Source organism: Amblyomma americanum, chromosome 9 (genome assembly GCF_052857255.1).
Source record: "Amblyomma americanum isolate KBUSLIRL-KWMA chromosome 9, ASM5285725v1, whole genome shotgun sequence".
Classification (NCBI taxonomy): Eukaryota; Metazoa; Arthropoda; class Arachnida; order Ixodida; family Ixodidae; genus Amblyomma; species Amblyomma americanum.
Window position 1 is genome coordinate 80,903,622 of NC_135505.1, and position 17,754 is coordinate 80,921,375.

Below are 17,754 nucleotides of genomic sequence, written 5' to 3' on the forward strand. Positions count from 1 at the left end.
CCTCGACCCCTACCTTTCTAATGCCTGCAATACCTGCGCGAGCAGCGGCTCCACGCGTCAGCAATCCCTGGCGCATCATCGACAACCGGCCTATCTGCTACAGTTGCGGCTTTGCCGTCGTCGTCTCTCAGTTTACCCGCCACCTCCTCAAGCTCCCGCGTACTGACCTTCCACGAGTGAGTATTCTGGGCCAGCTGATCCACCGTCAAGTCGTACTTTTTCTCCTGACAGTTCCGCTCTTTCTGGACTCCGTTCACTTCTCCGAGGCGCCGCTCCGTTCCTCCTATGCGACCTCGCCCCAATACCAATCAGAAGGAAAACTAGGTGCCGCAGTTCCTGAGGCGAGAAATGCGTGACCGTCGAACTTTCTATGGCCTCGCATATTCCCTGCTAATCTGAATAAAGTTTCTGTCGAGGGCATTTCTGTTTTGGCTCTTTGTGGACGCCGGTGCTGCAATTTTTGTTATGGACGGAAAGTTTTTCGTTCGTTGAAGAAGGTAAAGACGCCGATTGCTAGACTGTCGCTGCGTACGGCCAGCTTTGACTATATCAAGCTATCCGCAGCGTGTACTGCTCAAGGTGTTATTCAGGACTTCTTCTACACGATATAATTCGTCGTGCTGCCTTCTTTTTCCCATCCTATTATTCTCGGCTGGGATTTCCTTTGCCGCCATGAAGCTATCATCGATTTTGTGTGAGCGGAAGTCGGGTCCTCTTTACTTTCCTGACGTTTCCTGGACGCTACCCCTACCGTTTCCTGTGTTAAAGCCCTCGCCGCCGACGACATCGACATTCCCCATGCTCATCCGTTCTTGTTCACATTTTTTGCAACTACATCAGTGACGACACTGTCCTCTTTACTCGAGGCAATACTTTCGTGCCCCGCAAGTGTCTCCCTCTGCCATACACCGTACTGACTGTGTCCGCTGGCCTCTCGATACTTATGGTCTCTAACCCGTTTTTCTGCCTAATACTGCTCTGCGCCTTGGTGAATGCCTCGGCAGTGTGCAGCCCATTTCATAACGAAATTGAGAGGGCCCGAAGATTACTTCGTTGTAGCCGTAGCTACGTGATAGCCAGTGTTGACTTAGCTTCCAAGAGGGGAAGTCATTCCTTCGTTATATCGAGTATTTCTTTATAAAGTATTTCGTTACAGCGAGGCTCGACTGTTTTGATTGTAATTTTGCTTTTAAGTTGATCGCTTTCCCATTGACTGTTAGAATAGCGTTTCGGCGTTAATTTTTTATTCCAATGCTGCGTGATAGGCTTCTTATGTATGGACTAATGTGGAAGGCGTGCATACGTACGGTGGAGTTACGTCAGAAATTGGCGGCTCGTGTGCGGCAGATGCATTTTTAGCAGCGGGTGCTCGGAGGAACAGCCATTCGAGATGTTTTCATAGCGCTGAGGCTTCACACACACGTACTAACGCGTGCACGCACACACACCCACGCAAATCACGGCTTTTAGCAGAAGGAAGGCAATAGAGGTAAAGCATCAAAATAATAAATTGAATAAATTGAACATTGATAATCAGCTTGAACGCAGGCCTAGTATCAGGGGTGCATGTAATGAGGTGGCAGTATTGAAAAAAAGAGAAAAAAAGCACCTCTCTGTTGAAGATCAAAAACGGCCTTGTAGTAGTCGGGCAATAGAGTCGAAAACGTTAAGCAGCAACAGCTGCTTAACGTTGCTACTTAACAGCTGCTTAACCGCTAAAATTAGCGGTTGCAAGATAGTGCGCCTCATAATACTTTGTGAAATGGAAGTGAATGTGTGAATATAATTAAATGTTTACGAGCAATGAACATCAAAATGTCTTTAGCGAAAAAAGTCGGCAGAGAAATTGAAGGCTATTTCCGTGCAAGAAGGCCTAAGCCCGCCGCATCGCATATGCACTGGCCGCCGTCGGACGTTGGCACGATTATTTGTCGTCGACTCGCTTTCTCCGCATCGACTCGACCGCATCCACTTGTGCGCTGCTCTCTTTGCCCTTTTGGCAGCATTTTTACCACCTTCAGCTTCTTTGCGCAGTCGCTGTGGCCATTCTGAGTCAACAGCTTTGCAAGGCCTGCCCCGTGGAGCCATGAAAGTAGACATAGATGATTCACTCTCCGTAGCGCAATATCACACACAGCCGAAATTTATGACTACTTACGCGCCGCGGTGCTTGGATGCTGTTTCATCTTGTGCTCTTGAATTTGGACGCATTGGGATGCATTCGTTATGCTCGATTCCATGCGGATGCTCTGACCATCGATGCATCTTTGTTTCGGCAGTCGCATTCGGTTGCATTTGGATTCGCTGAAGACACCACCTGTCATATGTTATTCAAATGTCATCACACACACACGGATGTTCGCTCTATGGGTCAAGGAATGCTTTCGGCTGAAACGATAATTCTCACCGTTCGAAAGACTGGCGATGAACAAAGCGCAGTCTGAGAAATAACCATTCAACGCTATTACACAGAAAGCTAGCAATCACCAAACAGTATCTACGTTTCCCTTTGTGAACTTGTACATTTTAATGTTATAGGTGCCTTCTCAAAGGGACACTGACAGAAAAATCAGCGCTAAATTAAACAGAGCCAGTACCATAGATTACCTTTCGGGAAGATCATTAGCATTACTTTTTCGGCATGAAGAGGCGACCAGATTTCTCAGAAAATCAAACATAAACTTCCCGATGTCTGCTCTTGCATATAGCTCCATGAAATGCGGGCGGTCGTAATTTTACGATGTCACTTTGCCGCGAATTAGAAAAAGGTGCGGATATCTCAACAATCGAGCGGAAACGACGGAAAAATTGCCTGTGGTTTAGCTCTGGTAAAACCTGGAGTGACGCGATAGCTTCAGCTGGCCGAATGGAATTCGCTCAGTCGAACTGAAAATCAGTCTTTCGTCGTTCTTTTACGCTGCCTCCGTTAGCTGCTCCGCACCACGTCACAAACCACGTGACCACCCACGTGACCAACCACGGCGCTGCTACGGTGGCGACGGGGAGGCCGCGGTCCACGGGGTGGCAATCCTGAAGGCTCGAAATGCGAGCGTAATGTAGCTATCGCTACAAAAACATCTTTTAAGCCTCAAAATTGGAGCACTAGTGCAATATTTTTCAAAAGATCGTGCCCCCGTGAGGATGATCGGTATATACGAAGCCCAGTTTTTTTTTCATGCTAGTGCGCCGTCACTCACAGCGAAAGAGCGCCCAAAATCTTAGATGCCTAGTTTGGATTGCGCTTCTGAATTTTATGCACATGATGCCTTCACCGAGGCCTAGTGGTGCAATATGAAACGAGTGACACTTCATAATCTCTTCTGTCCGGGGTTATTGCACTGTTCTCTCCTCATTTCCAATCTACGTGCCATCACCACAAAAGAGTGTTACATACGAACGCAGTGAGCAAGTCCATGCGTCCAAGTTTCCACTTCAGCATGTGCTTGCAGTGAAATCCTGCAGTGAAGAGATGCCACTGCAGTGCTCTGTTTTGTGCAAACTTTTTCTCTTTTGAGAACTCTGTTCACGGTAAAGTGATAAATTTGCAGGCTTGAGACATAATTATGACTTGAGCAGGACTTACAATAGAATTTTGGTATTCTTTGTGCTTACTTAAATTGAATGTTTTCGATGTTTATGAACAGAAAGTTTATAAAACAGGTAAAGCGTGTCATGATTTTGCATCAACCGCTTGATATCGATGGCCTACCGGAATAAACTTTGTGGTTACGTCCAAAAGCCTGCCATTCGATGTTCTGTTAGGAACCGGAGATAGAGAGAGAGGGAGAGAGAATAAACATTTATTTGTAAAAAGAAGACCGGAGCGGATTGTGGGTCCGAGACTCCAGTGGCTTCCGCCGACGCTTTGGTGATGACGACTAGCGCCTCCTGGCCTTTCAGGGTGCCGCTGGCCAGCGCTACCTCCAGGGCTCCCGCTCCTCGTTGTGCGGCTTTAAGTGGTTCGGTTTACCTGAGCATGTCCATGTAATGTGTGTGAATGTGGTATTTTCGCCACACCATGTATCTGGGTATAACGTTGGGTGAATGCGGTGTAGGTGGTAGAGATTGGAGAAAGTAAGTGTTTGGATGCGTCTTAGGTGGAAGGAGTCCTCCGGCGAAAGTTTGTTATGTGGCGAAGGGTAGAGACTCCTGTTTAGGCGGAGGGTCTCTAGGCGGGTTGAAAAATAGGTTGAGAGGTGGTTAACAGTAGAGTCAGTGTGCACCGCTCGGTTGGTGTAATCTCGAGCTAGGTCATCTGCCCGAATGTTGCCATCGAGACGTGCATGTCCTGGGACCGAGATGATGACGTGATCATACTGGAGATGACCGCCTAGTACGCGGTGAGCCGTGGGCGGGACACGCACACTCATAAAGGGTCTACGGGCGGCTTGGGACTCTGTAAAAATGTGAGCGCCGTGGTGGTAATTGCGTGCCGCTCATTTATATGGTGATGGCTATTGCAATTGCTTCTGCGGTCGCCGGATCCTGTGCCGTGAAGGACGCTCTAAGAAAAGGGGTGTTGGCGTGATTCACAGCAGCACAAGCATATCTGTGGGGCTGTGCACAGGAAGCCACATCCACACACAATAGCCGAGGTGTCTTGGCCGTATTGTCTACGGAGGGTGAGAAGACGGGCCGGACGTCGCGGGGCCTCTGACTCGTGGTTCATGTAGCGAAGAACCGGAGAAATCTTTGGTATCACTGCGAACGAAGTAATCGTTCGTGAAATGTTACTACTGTTAAGTGGTCGGTTTTGGAAGGCTCCATTTCTACATAAATTTATTTAGCGAAATCTTGCTAGTCGTGGTTAGGTAGTTTTCTTTTTTTGTAACGAGAAGTTGCCTAGTGTACGGAGAATGTCTTACATTTATTTTTGGTCCTATGTAATTCTCACAAATAAGAAGAGGCTGTTGTCCAATAACAGCGGTGCTGACAGCGAAAAGAGCTGATTCTCTTGATTTGCCGTTAATCGTAAAATGTTGCAGTGACGACAGCACTAATTGCTATTACTTCAGTCGTCCTTTATAAAAGGTATAAAAAACAGGACGTACTCAGCAGATCAGGATTAATTATTACAGCAGCACCAGCATTCAAAAAATTATATGCCCGTGGTTAGTGAAACGCAAGCCGCATTTTCTCACCTGATGTAAAAGGGTTTCTTGCTAAATTATCGCTCGTACGTACGTAACAAAGCTTTTTTTTTTGAGGTTCTGAAATGATGCATTTTAGAATGCAGCGCTTATCATGCCCTCGGCTAAAATAAATTTTTGGCAGCCCGTGACTGTTGTGCTTGCCATCGAAGCACGGATCTTTTTTAGAGTGGCTCTAGAATAAGCCAATTGAAGCAGTTAGCTTTTTTATTCTCTTTTTAGTCCTAGCGATATTCGAAAAATAATTAGCCCGGAGAAGATGCAACTTTCGTCCGGAGTAAAGCGCCCTGGGAACCGTTGATTTTGTTTCCTGCGAGGTTGCACAATTTCGGCGCTTGGTGTTCGGTTAGTATGCGAATGTAAGTGCATTGTGTAACTTTTTCTTAAAGGTCTGCAAAAGAGTGAAGACTGCCTATACCTAAACGTATGGACACCGACGCTAAGCGGATCAACGCGGCTCCCAGTCATGGCGTGGCTCCATGGCGGAGAGTTTCAAGTTGGATCAGCTGCCATGCGCTTGGATGACGGTGCCAATCTGGCTGCTCTTGGAAAAGTGGTGGTGGTCACCATTGCCTACAGGTGCTTTTTTGTAGTGTAGCTGCATGTCGTTGCATACTACTGCTTTGCATGATCGGGGAGAAGAAAGGTCATTTCATTCTTTTAAATTTTAAATAGCGTGCTTGAAGCTAGCTAGGAAGTAACTCACCCTCTAAAGTAGACAGGAGACAATTTACGATAAAAAAAAAACATGGCGCAAGGGTAATAAAAAGCGCCATGTAAAAAATAATTCTCGCACTAATAAATATTTCTCTCTCCTATTTAAGATATAAAGATGGCGTGAAGCTAAGAAATAATGCCATTTACAAAGTGTTCCTGTACTCATGAATATTTATTTTAACGTATTTATCTGAAATACCCAAGGGTTTAATAAATACAGGCCGAAACGCATTATTCATTCGCATCCGCCTCAGCGCAAACGTACTGCTATAGCTCCCTCGTGTAGCTGTAAGCAGCAGGTTAGGCAGATTTGAATGAGTTATTAATCGACAGTACACAACCTGCCTTTAGCGAGATATATTAGAGCAAAGAAGGTGAGAGCGAAATTTTGAATTTGCACAAAAAATGTTTGGACAGAAAGTTCGAAATAAAATGAAGCGCGTAATCAGAGAAACGAAAAACTTTCATTTGTATTCGAGAGTTCAGAAATTCGAAGAGTCCTTCCTTTGAAGACTTTACATTAGGCACGTTGCAAGCTGGTATAGCACACACATCAAGCCACGAAAAGGGGATACAAAAATGATTTCCGCTTAGCAATAGGCCTGCCTAAAATTTCCTACCTTTATGTTTCACCGTCCAGAATGCATTCAAATTGTAGTAGTCTTAAACATTGGAACTTCGCTCATATGTCCTCATCTTAGCGCCGGGAAGTACTTCTAGCATCAGGGACTTTGCCGCAGGCCGAATACAGCGACTCCCTATTCCACAGGATAAAGGCGGGTGGAGAAGTCAACGACTATCTATCTCTTCCCGACGCCAGTGCTGTGACACTGGCTGCAGCTGCCCTAAGGTGTATTGGTATACTATATTTACACACGCTTGCCTTAACAATTTACCACAAAGAAATATGCTGCCGAAAAGCTTTGCGCTTTATTAACTCATGGAGTCTTTTGGCGGTAGAGGCTCGGTGTTGATTCCTCCAGAAATTGCTACGTAAAGCATCGCACCGTCACGCTGGTTTACATGCTCGAGTGCGAATATATATGAAGATTTTTTATTTGTAGTTTTCAGTATTATTTCAAATTGACATGCCTTTGCGCTTTATCTCAATGTTCAGGCTGCAGTCGTATGGTTTCCTGTATGACGGGACAGAGGATGCTCCCGGAAACCAGGGTCTGCACGACTCAGCTTTGGCACTGCAGTGGATACAAGACAACATCGCAGTCTTCGGCGGCGACCCAGGGGAAGTGACGTTATTCGGATGGAGCGCTGGTAGTATCGCGACCGGTTTTCACCTGTTATCGCCAGGAAGCAAACATTTGTTCAAGCGAGCGATCATGCAGAGCGGGCCCGTGACAAAAAAAGATCGCACGAAAGAGCGATCGTTGATGTTGAGATACACCAATGACTTTGCTCAGATCTTTGGTTGTAGCAATGGTAGCAGCGACATCAACTTGTCGTCAGAATCGGTGTCATGCCTTAAAAATGTAAACGCCAGCTTAATCTCCTCAGTGGAACAAACTTTTGCTGACGAAGGAAGTCGCCTGTTTGAACCAATTTTCGGGGATGAGTTCCTCCCCGTGAAACCCAGTGAAGCTGCATTTCTGGGTGACAAAGATGTCTTAATTGGATACGTCGCCAATGAAGGAAGCATCATGCTCTACGAGAGTTTCAGAGACACGTTCTCTCAAATTCTACCTCCCAGAAAAATTAACAAGGTTGAAATGATTCACTTCCTGGGAACCCTCTACCCGGATCTCTCTCTTCCCGACCTAATCCACCTCCAGCAGATATATATGGGGAATATTCAAGAAAACGATTACAAAGGATTGAGACAAGCACTGTCTGATATCAAGAGCGATGAACATGTTTTGTGCGCGGCCTTCGAAACTGCGGAAAGATTGGCCGATGCCGCAGCTTCAGCCGACGGTGGCAATGGCGTCTACGTCTACGAGATGAATTACGTGTCGGCGTGCAACAAAAGACAACCTTGGTTTGGTGTGACGCACGGAGACGAAATACCTTTCGTGTTCGGGAGACCTTTTGACTTTGACGGTGGATGTACAAGGGATATTCCATTCAGCAGGGCAGTCATCGAGTTATGGAGCAGTTTCGCTAAGGGCAGGTAAGCCATAAAGGGTGGGGTTCTGACTGGCTGTATTGTGGAGGCCTCGATGATGTAAGTCTAAAGTCGCTGAACCCGGGAAAACACTCACGGTCCATCAAAACCCGCGTGCTTGGACACGCAGCGCGCATAAAGCTGCACCAGTCATAAAGCATTGCGGACATTCATCCTCTTCAATGTGTAAATGTACTCCTAATCAGTTTAATTTATTTTACCCTAAGCCACAGCGCAATAGACACTACGACATCGAATATTTATTTTTCGACAAGAAAGCCAATCAGTAAAATCGCCTGCGTTTCCATTCAACAACTATTTTTGAAGGCGGATAAGTGTGCAGCTAACATGACACGTTCACGAACAGAGTGAATAATATTATATTTTTATTGACCATATCTAGGCACGGCTGTCAATACTGAAACCGATAGGATGTTCTTTACGATACGAAGATCGTTTGGCTGCTTCCACATCTGTAATTTCATGCCAGCCCCAAATAGAAATTTAACGAGAATGATCATTATAAAATAGAATCTCTTAGATAAACGTGAATGGAACGCCGCATTGCGATGATGAAGCTTTTTCAGGGCGAACTATGTGATAATTGATATTCCTCGCTCGTATACATTGTGGGAAGAGGTTTGTTAGAAGCAAGCACGATTTTTATTTTCTCAAAAGAGGAAATTCGCTGGCCTTATAATTTAAGAGGCGTACACTCGTTCTGATTCTTCGTAACTATTTTGCAAAGTTATCCCCCCGGATACTTTGATATATTGTGGGGATGCATAATGTAAGAATTTTTTATTATTGCACAATGGAAAGTATAGTATAGCTATGAATTAATGTAATGACAATTGTGCTACTTCGAAGATTTTAAGATAATATTACATATTTAAACTAAAGTACTTTTGCTTTGAAACCGAGATTCCCTGTACAGTTTTCACGTATAAAAAGAGCTCGGTAAGGTCCTGTTAAAAGGGCACTGAATTGTTTCTTGTAGTTTACTTTTAGAATTTTAGTAATGGTTAAAAATGTATGCGATAGAAAGGTGATGTGCAGAGTGTGCGGTGTGTTTATGTAGTGGGAGTCGTGGTCGCCTTTACTGAAAAATACGGGTGGCGCAAGTCTTTAAAAATATCTTTTTTTTTCTTCATTGCAGAGCGCCTATTGGACCTAATGGCAATAAGTGGCCGATGTTTTTGCCAAACTCAATGACAGTTTTCAACATCACAAGCGAGGGCTCAGCAGTTTCAAGCGTGAAGATGGGCTCTCGGTGTAACGCACTCAAAGAGCTTGGATTATATTAAATTACAAGGGTGTTGTTTTGTGAACCAACAAAACCTACGACCTAAGGTTGCGGTCGAAATTTGGGGGTGTAAATAAATTGTTCGCCCTTATGCTGCATTATGGTGGAATCCACTAAATGAAGGTTGCATCAGAGCAGTGAATATGACTCAAATGGATGACATGACTGGATAGAGAATGAAGGTAAGATGAAGAAGGGGAAATGGTTTACTGGGAAAAGTAACATAATTTAATTTTTTTTATAACTCCCCTCTATGTGTTTATTAGCTGAGGTATTACATTAGGACATCGCTGAAAATTGTTCTAGCGCATGACGAATAGCGCGCCAAGAATGTTGTTCAAGTTCCTATAGCTGTTTACAAGCCATTAGCTCAAAATAAAATACTGTTTTTACTAAGAATAGATGATTTGCAGCGAATGCAAAGACACCACAAATGGATTTAACGTAAACGGAATAAGTTTATGTGTATCGAAATGTTCCATTGCTGAAGAAAGGTTGAAATTTCTATAATAGCCTCTTTGGCCAAACATTACCTTTTTCCATCTTGTTTTACGAGGAAGATTTAGCGTTGGTTTTAACGACATTAGAGTGTAAACGTGGGTACACAGCCTTACGGTGCAGTCGGAACACCTATGCTTCTCTCTTCTCCCGTGCGGCATCATCGGGAAACGAAAATTAAGGCAAGGCGCCTGTGTGCTGTGCGATGTCACTGCAAGTTAAAGATCCCCAGGTGGTCGAAATTATTCCCGAGCCGTTCACTACGGCACCTCTTTCTTCCTTCTTTCACTCCCTTCTTTATCCCTTTTCTTACTGTGTTGTTTACAGCTGGAGTGGGGCGTCCAGTTATTAATTGTTCAAGGTAGAACACGCTCCGCGAGTTGTACCTTGAACGATTAATAACTGGACGCCCCACTCCAGTTGTAACCAACACAGTGCTGTCCGTGTGTGTGATTTAATCCGTGTATAATGAACTAATCACGCCCACAACCTGGACACATTTCTTATTGTGTAAATAGTTTGTACATATTACTTCTCCCCCTATCCTCTCTTCCTGTCCCCTCACCTCTTTCATTTCATTTCTCCATTCAGCCTGCTATCTTTTATTTCCGCTGCCCCAGCTCAGGTGCTTCAGTATCGATGGCAGATGCCGGGGCTAGCAAAAATCTTTTTCTTCCTTTTTACTATTATTTTTAATAAAACCACTACCACCACCACGGCGCGGTTCAGGTGTCCAGCGATATATGAGACAGATACTGCGCCATTTCCTTTCCACCAAAACCAATTATTATTATTATTAAAGAAGCAAAAAGCTCTAATTTTACATGCCGTTGCCTGAAACACGAAGGCGTGCCTCTATCACTGGTATACAATTTCCTGCTATATGATTATGCGAATTGTTGCCAAATGCAGGAAATGAAGACCGAGTTAATTATAGTCTCTAAAAGAACCCGGACGTTAATGTGGTCCCTAAAAGAATGTGTGAACAGCTATATTGAAGTCCGAAGCACGAGCGTTGAGACAAACGCTAGTTCTTTATTTTGTAGTCTTTAAATGAAGACGAACTGCCTGTTTCAAAATTGCGCAAAGTTCAGAGAAAAAAATTGATCGTTAATTATTCTACTAGAGACACATTGCTAATCGCAACATGCGTTAAAACTGGTTAGGATTCCAGTTGTCAAAGAACACATACATAGGTGTATATGCAATCCGACCGGCCCGAACAGCCCGGAGGTTCCCGAGACGCCCTTGGAAGTTTTATGCTTTCCATTATCCATACGTAATGTTATAAAGTGGTGGTTGTCTCCCAGCTGGAATTTATGATGAACGGAACGATAACAGAAACAGAAGCGTCCCGGCTGTCCCTCAAACAGGATTTCGAACACTACATTGTTCTACCACAGTTGAAGTGTGTTGAAAATAAGTTTTCGAGGAGTGCCCATTTCGTAATTTCAACTATACTTGTAAAATTAAAGTAAAAGACTAAATTTTTAATTAATTGCTAAGATGTTAACGCTGTATAAATATTTTTTCCGGTATTGTAAAATTTTTGAAGCATGCTTTCAGGTGAGATAACTTTGACAAATTTCTGGTATTCAGTGTGGCAAGCAAAATGTTTGACGCACCTATTTCGTAGTTATTCTTGGCGCATCCATGAATGCAAACTGTGTTTATATTCAAAATATATATCCGACTGCATACTGCAAACGTATAATTTTCCATAAGGTTAGTGTGTATGAGAGAAATCTTCCTGACCCATGCCACCTAGGCTTTCTGCTTTTAGAGGAAAAGCGAGGTTTAGTTTGCTCGACAGGACATCTAAAGCTATATAAACGCCCCGCAGGTAGTGCTGATGGCGTCATGAAGTTACATATCTCAAACTAGCACCAGTTTACAAGATTAAGAGAGAGATGACGCATGCAGGACAATCATCGCTCGATTTCAACTGTTGCTGTGTGCCTCATCTCAGTATTCGTCCCGCACGCTGTTGCTAGTTCAAGATGAATCGCCAACTCGCCCAACTTTCTGCATTACTCGAGCTTACACAGTGAATAGAAACGAGGATAGCCCGTACCGTTGGAATGATGCAAATTGAATAGCACGTGCGTCGGTTGCTCGTTTCATGGGTGTAAAGACTACATTGGAGAAGAGATTAAGACCAATTAGCAAAAAAGAGAAAAGTAAATAGCCCGCAACTTCTAAGACACCACACAAAGTCAAGAGTGAATGTGTCTACCTCGCGGCCCGTTGGAAGAGTCAGATAGCTTGTGGACGTTACTGAATCTAAATGGCTTTCCGAAAATTTGTCCTACTTTTTTCAAGAAGTCACCATGACTGAAAGCTTACTTCTCATGCTTAATGTGCTTTCAGTAAAAAAACCTGCTACGACATCGCCATAGGTAAGCACAATAATGGTATTCCAGAATACGCATTAAAATGTCCGGTACTCAGTGTGAATCTGTACGCTGACTAAATACGCAGTGTTATTCTAATGCATATTCATCGTTTCTACTTTCCGATAGTCTACTGAGACGGAATCCAAGGCTGCGCTTGTGTTATTCGTCTGCCCTAGCGACCAATTTTGGTTTCATACGTTGGAAGGAAGCGCAATCTTACCTCTCTTGCCATCGTGTTCTCATGTGCATTTTGGCGCACTTTTTTGCTCTCAAGCATGGAAGGCTGCCATGGCGGGTCTTGAATGAACATGACATACTGAAACGCTCCCCAAGCAACGCAGGGCTCCATATTGAATAAGTCGTGGCAGAAATTAGTCCTACACGGCGTCGCAGGTTTTCCAACAAAGGGAATTCTCCTCTCTCACGGCTCCAATAACTCCTTTACATGTCTGTGTTGTTCCAATACTGGCAGCGCCATTTCGTTGCATTACAACAGGGGCCATTCTCGACCTCTATTTCCGTCATATTCACAGTCCCACTACGTCATTTTCAACAATGGACCACGTTATACATTGTGCCGCTCGTAGTGGCATCGCTACTCTCTTCACAGCCAAGATTGGCCTTAGTTGTCATTTTGTCCCATGACTAGCAGCGCCATTCTAACAGGTGGGCCAAAATGGGCCATTGTTCGTTACTAATCCTCCAATAAGTATGCAAGGCGGACTTGGATTGAAGAGACGGCATGATCAAGGCTGGATTAAGGGCTTCTCACATATTAACAGAAGCAGACGAGTAACCTTGCTGTACATTTACTGCGTGAAGAGGCACGTGACGAGACAAAAAGAGATGGCTTAGATATAAAGGAGGGCGCTTAAGACTGCTTCCGTGCTGTGAAGCCGAAAATAAGGTCCCATTATGACTATATCTCAGTCGTTGCAATCGCGGTCACGACCTAGCCTCTAACTTGACGAGCAGCTGTTTGTAGTGCGCAATGAGAAATCGTATGACAACACCCGGAAAGCTTTGCAACGAATGGTTACGTCAAAATTAAGAAACTGAGGTGAAACACAAAGGCACCCGTGTGCTGTGCAATGTAAGTGCACGTTAAAGATCCCCAGGTGGTCGAAATTATTCGGGAGGCGGCCACTTCGGCGCCTGTTTTACGGTTTCTTATTTCGGTTCTTCCTTTATATCTTCCTTAAAACGCGGTTCGGTTGCCTTCCGAGATATGTGTCGTTAACTGCGCCATTTCCTTTCCTCAGAAACAAATTTTCAATTTTCAAAGCCGAAGAAAGGCATAACATTAAAGTCTGAAATGGCGTCGGTTTGGAAACCTGTCGTGAGATTCTCTGAAACTTGTTCAAGAGTCGTACGTGATGTGGAACGATAAATCGTACGATACCAGCGGGAACGGTCTATAAATTATAAAGAATGGTTGTTTCATAGTATTTATGCAAATTTAAGGGAACGCATAGTGTTGGTGGTACAGCGAGAGTTTATCGCCATTGCGAATGCACGTTGCAAACTAGCCTCAAAGTTGACTAGCAGATATCTGCTATCTGCAGCGAGAAATTATACTATAACACCCGGAATGGTGCAGAAGGAATAGTTCCATCGCAATTATGGTACGAAATTCGGCACAGCTGGCGCTACATGGAGGTCCACCAGTTATTCCACACGGGCATAAGGCGCGCCGGAGGCGATGGGGAGATGGAGGTGTTGATTGGGAGTGCTTCTAACAAGGGCAACTTTTATGCGTGCTGTCGTCGTCCGTCGCCGCTTCGGTGGATAGTTGGATGGATGGATGGATGGATGGATGGATGGATGGAAAGAAGGAAGGAGGGAAGGAAGAAAGAAAGGAAAGAAGAAAGGAATGAATGAAGGAAGGAGGGAATTAGGGAAGGAAAGAAGGAAGGAGCGTCGCTTTTGAAACGGGGTATGGAAGTTGCCACCATGCTGATCTTTTTTCCTTTACCTGCGTTTATCTATGTTGTAAGATGTTAATAAAACTCGCCATTTTCTTTAAATATGTCTTCCTACACTTCTCACCACTCGTCACGTGTCTGCTTTAGAGCCACCAATTTCTAAATCGCTTTTTGCTTATAACCTCCGCAGATTTCTTTACATGACCATTGTTGTCTCTAAACAGTAGGACCTCAGGACGAGTGACTGTGCCTGCTTTGGCATCAGGATGGATGAGATCACATTAGATTATTAGGTGCTCTATTGATTTTACAGATTAGCCACATAAACTCCATGTGTCATCTTCGGTAAATTTCTTTTTGAAACTGCGCGCGCTGAGACACCCTGACATAGCTTCAAAAGAGTAGGGTGCTGCCTCTTGAGTTATCATAAAACGCTTCCTGCCTGATCAGCTTTTTCCAGTATCGATATAGTTATACACTATCCTTCTTTTTCATTTTCACCTTCCGCGTCTTTAACCTGCCATTTAATGCTCTTCCTTTCTCCGCCCTTTGTCTGGCATACTTACTGGTTAGATTCCTAGTTCATTTCTGCCATTGTGAGTCAACGCTATTGCTGTATAGGTACTTAAATACTTTATCTGCCCTGCTGCCATAGTTCAGTCTACTCAGGCGTCCTTCGTAAAATATTTTACTCTGACCTTCTTGGGCTTCGAACGATGCCTAGCCCATATTACCCTGTACTGTCTCGTTTGTGGTTTTCCCGTAGGCAACTAGTGCTAATCTTCCAACCGCTCTCTAAATTAGTTCCAATCTCCACTGAACTCCTGCCCTTATGTAATGAACCGCATTCCTAAATGTAAGCCCCGGCACTATTATTCCTTTCCAAATACCTCTAAATATGTCATATTTGTTCTACCTTCATAATTCCCTATATTTCATTATCCAGGTATCTCTTCACCCATTTGCCATAGGAGACTGTTCATGGTTTTCCGTGTACGTCTGCCCTTCGTTTACCCATACCCCGAGATATTTGTACTCGGCAACTAAAGGAATTTCATGGCCTTGTATTCTAAGCACCTGATCAGTTGTATCGTTGAATATCGCTACACCTGACTTAGTTGCGCTAAAATGAAACCTATAGTTTTTCCTTTGTCTCCACAGCAATTAACCAGAGTTTGCAAATCTTGCCGGCTATCTGCTAGAAGTACAATATCGTTCGCAGACATTAAACCCCGTAGTCGTTTGTCAACAACCTTTCCGCCTAATCTGTACGACAGATTATAATCGGGACTGCTTCCTTGTAGCCTTATTTCTATATTAATCATATAAAGCATGAACATCAGAGGTGATAGAGGAGGACATTGCCTTCATCATTTGTGTACCCCGACACTTGTCATAATCTTAATCTCTTCCCATGTTATTTGAACTTTATTGTAGCGATAGCTACACTACGCTACCCCTTCGACCCTTCAGCGCGGCTCCACATGAGCTCCGTGGTGGCGGCGTTGGTCACGTGGTTGGTGACGCGGGTTGGTCACCTGGTGCGGAGCATCTGCTGCTGTTGGGGCGCCCCGCGTAACAGCTGCAACAGCTGTGCGCGTGCGCCCTGCCCAGAAGGACGAACATAAAGAAGGACAGCCCAGCGAAACGGAGCGGCCAAAGACTGACTTTGCAATTCGACTGAGCGAAATCATCTCGGCCAGATGTAGCTATCGCGTCATTCCAGGTTTAATTATAGCTAACCCACAGCCATTTTTTTCTACGTGTACTTCCCGTGGAAAATCAATTACCTCGTGACTGGTACCTTCATCTTTTAATGTGTTCCACAGGAGTTCTGTGCTAATGTTGTCGTATGCACCGCTTATGCGCAGGGGGGCTAAATACGGAGGTCTGCTTTCCGCCTTAACTATTTCTATGCATTGGGTAAGCACGAATAGGCTATTATATTTGCGTCTACGCCTTCTGAAGCCGTTATGAAGTTCTCCGATTATTCCATTACTGTCTACCAATGACTGCATTTTTATTTCACCGCCTGCATCGCCAGCCTGCATATAACTGATGTTATCCAAATCGGTCGGTAGGATTTCATGTTCACCTTATTGTCTTTTAAAAAATTAAATTCATTTATTTATGTTTCCAGAGGTGCGGAATTTACTTATTTGTAATGACTGCATCCAGTGCTTAAAAAGCGTTTTCTTTCCTCTAGGGTCAAGTTCATTAACCAGCTTGATTGGAATTTCTTCTATCTCTGCAGATGTGTATTTTGGATTACTTGCTTTCGCCTTTTCCGAGTTAAGACTGGTCAGTTCTAAGCTGTGTTCTACTGTGCTGTTCTGGGTTGCTCCCTTATTAGGGACATTTCCCCATCGTCGTTCCTAAATAATTCAGCTATAACTGCTGCATTGTACTTCGCAGCATTGTCTCGCTGTAATCGTTTTCCCTCGGCATCTTGAATCTGTTCCTGCTTTCTTCGATTCGTTTCACCCAGCCAGGTTATGTGGCTCAAGAATTTTTTTGGCTGCTCTTTAGTTGCATCGCGAAATTGGGCGAGCCAGCGATCAGAAGAGTGCTTTATTTTAGCCTGGAAAAGGTCCTGCACTTGCTTTTTTTCTCAAAATTAAGTCTTTTACAATTTCAACAACAACACGAACGCTTTTGTAGTGATCACAAAATACAGCAATATCATCTGGATACGCCAGAATGCGCCCCTCCGCCGTATGTACGAGAAAATCATGACTGATGCTGCTTTCAGTTATGCTCAAACAGAAATGTTTTATAAAAAAACAAACAAAGTAGCAATGATGACAGGGGGGTAACGCATACGCACAGGGTTTGCACTGAGATGCACGCTCCAATTCTTTATTTACTATTTACCGTGTTGTGCATCCCTTGTACGCCGTGGCGTCGCCATGCCAAATGACTCATCCGAAATTCACGTGCTCTAACAGAGAGAACAAGAGGTAATGTGGCACCCCGTCGAAGGGTTTCTCTAGATCAAGCTGAAATGTCACCATGCTTTCACGCATGGCGTCGGAACACTCGAGCACATACAGAGGCTGAGTGAGTGTAGGAATATATGTCGCGGCCTTTAATACCACAGGTGTGATGTGGTCCTACGGATTCTTGCATCGCAGCCTGGAGCTGTTCAGCCAGAATTTCTATGACGATCTTAAAATGCACTTTTTGCCAGAGGTATTGGTCGGTAGCCGCTAACTTGTCTCAGTCTAGCTTCATCTTCGCTTTTTGGTATTGAAATTGTGTAGGACGGTAGAAATCACAGGGAAGGATATCCTAATTATAAGCTTCATTAAAGAGCGTAGACCAAACTTGCGCAAATCAATTTTCGATTGCCTTATAGAGCGATGCTACTAGCCCACCTTGTCCTCGAGACGTTCCAGGGTAGAGGTCATATGCCCTTTACCGCGCTTCTTGGGTTGAAAGGGGCACCTCAGTTTTAATGTTCTTTCATTCTTTCACTAAGCTTCGGAATTAGAGGGAGATTTTAAGACGGGTTTTAAAGTCTTCGGTCTTTTTCTTTGGTGTAAGCAAAAAGGCCGCTGTTCTAATAAGAAAAGAGAATCCCTTACATCTCCTTTATACTAGTAAATTAGACGGTTCCATTCTATTTCCAAGCCATTCTTTT

At 44.2% G+C, this 17,754-nt stretch overlaps 1 protein-coding gene across 1 annotated transcript in view; it reads left to right on the forward strand.

Annotated features, from left to right (window-relative positions):
• The window catches only part of LOC144103455 (acetylcholinesterase-1-like), a 164,668-nt gene extending 155,375 nt beyond the window's left edge, over positions 1 to 9,293 (forward strand). The window contains exons 7-9 of the mRNA XM_077636168.1: positions 5,540 to 5,729; positions 6,985 to 7,992; positions 9,146 to 9,293. Of these exons, the coding sequence (XP_077492294.1) occupies positions 5,540 to 5,729; positions 6,985 to 7,992; positions 9,146 to 9,293 (1,346 nt within the window). The remainder of the gene's footprint in view (positions 1 to 5,539; positions 5,730 to 6,984; positions 7,993 to 9,145) is intronic.
• Positions 9,294 to 17,754: the final 8,461 nt, after the last annotated feature.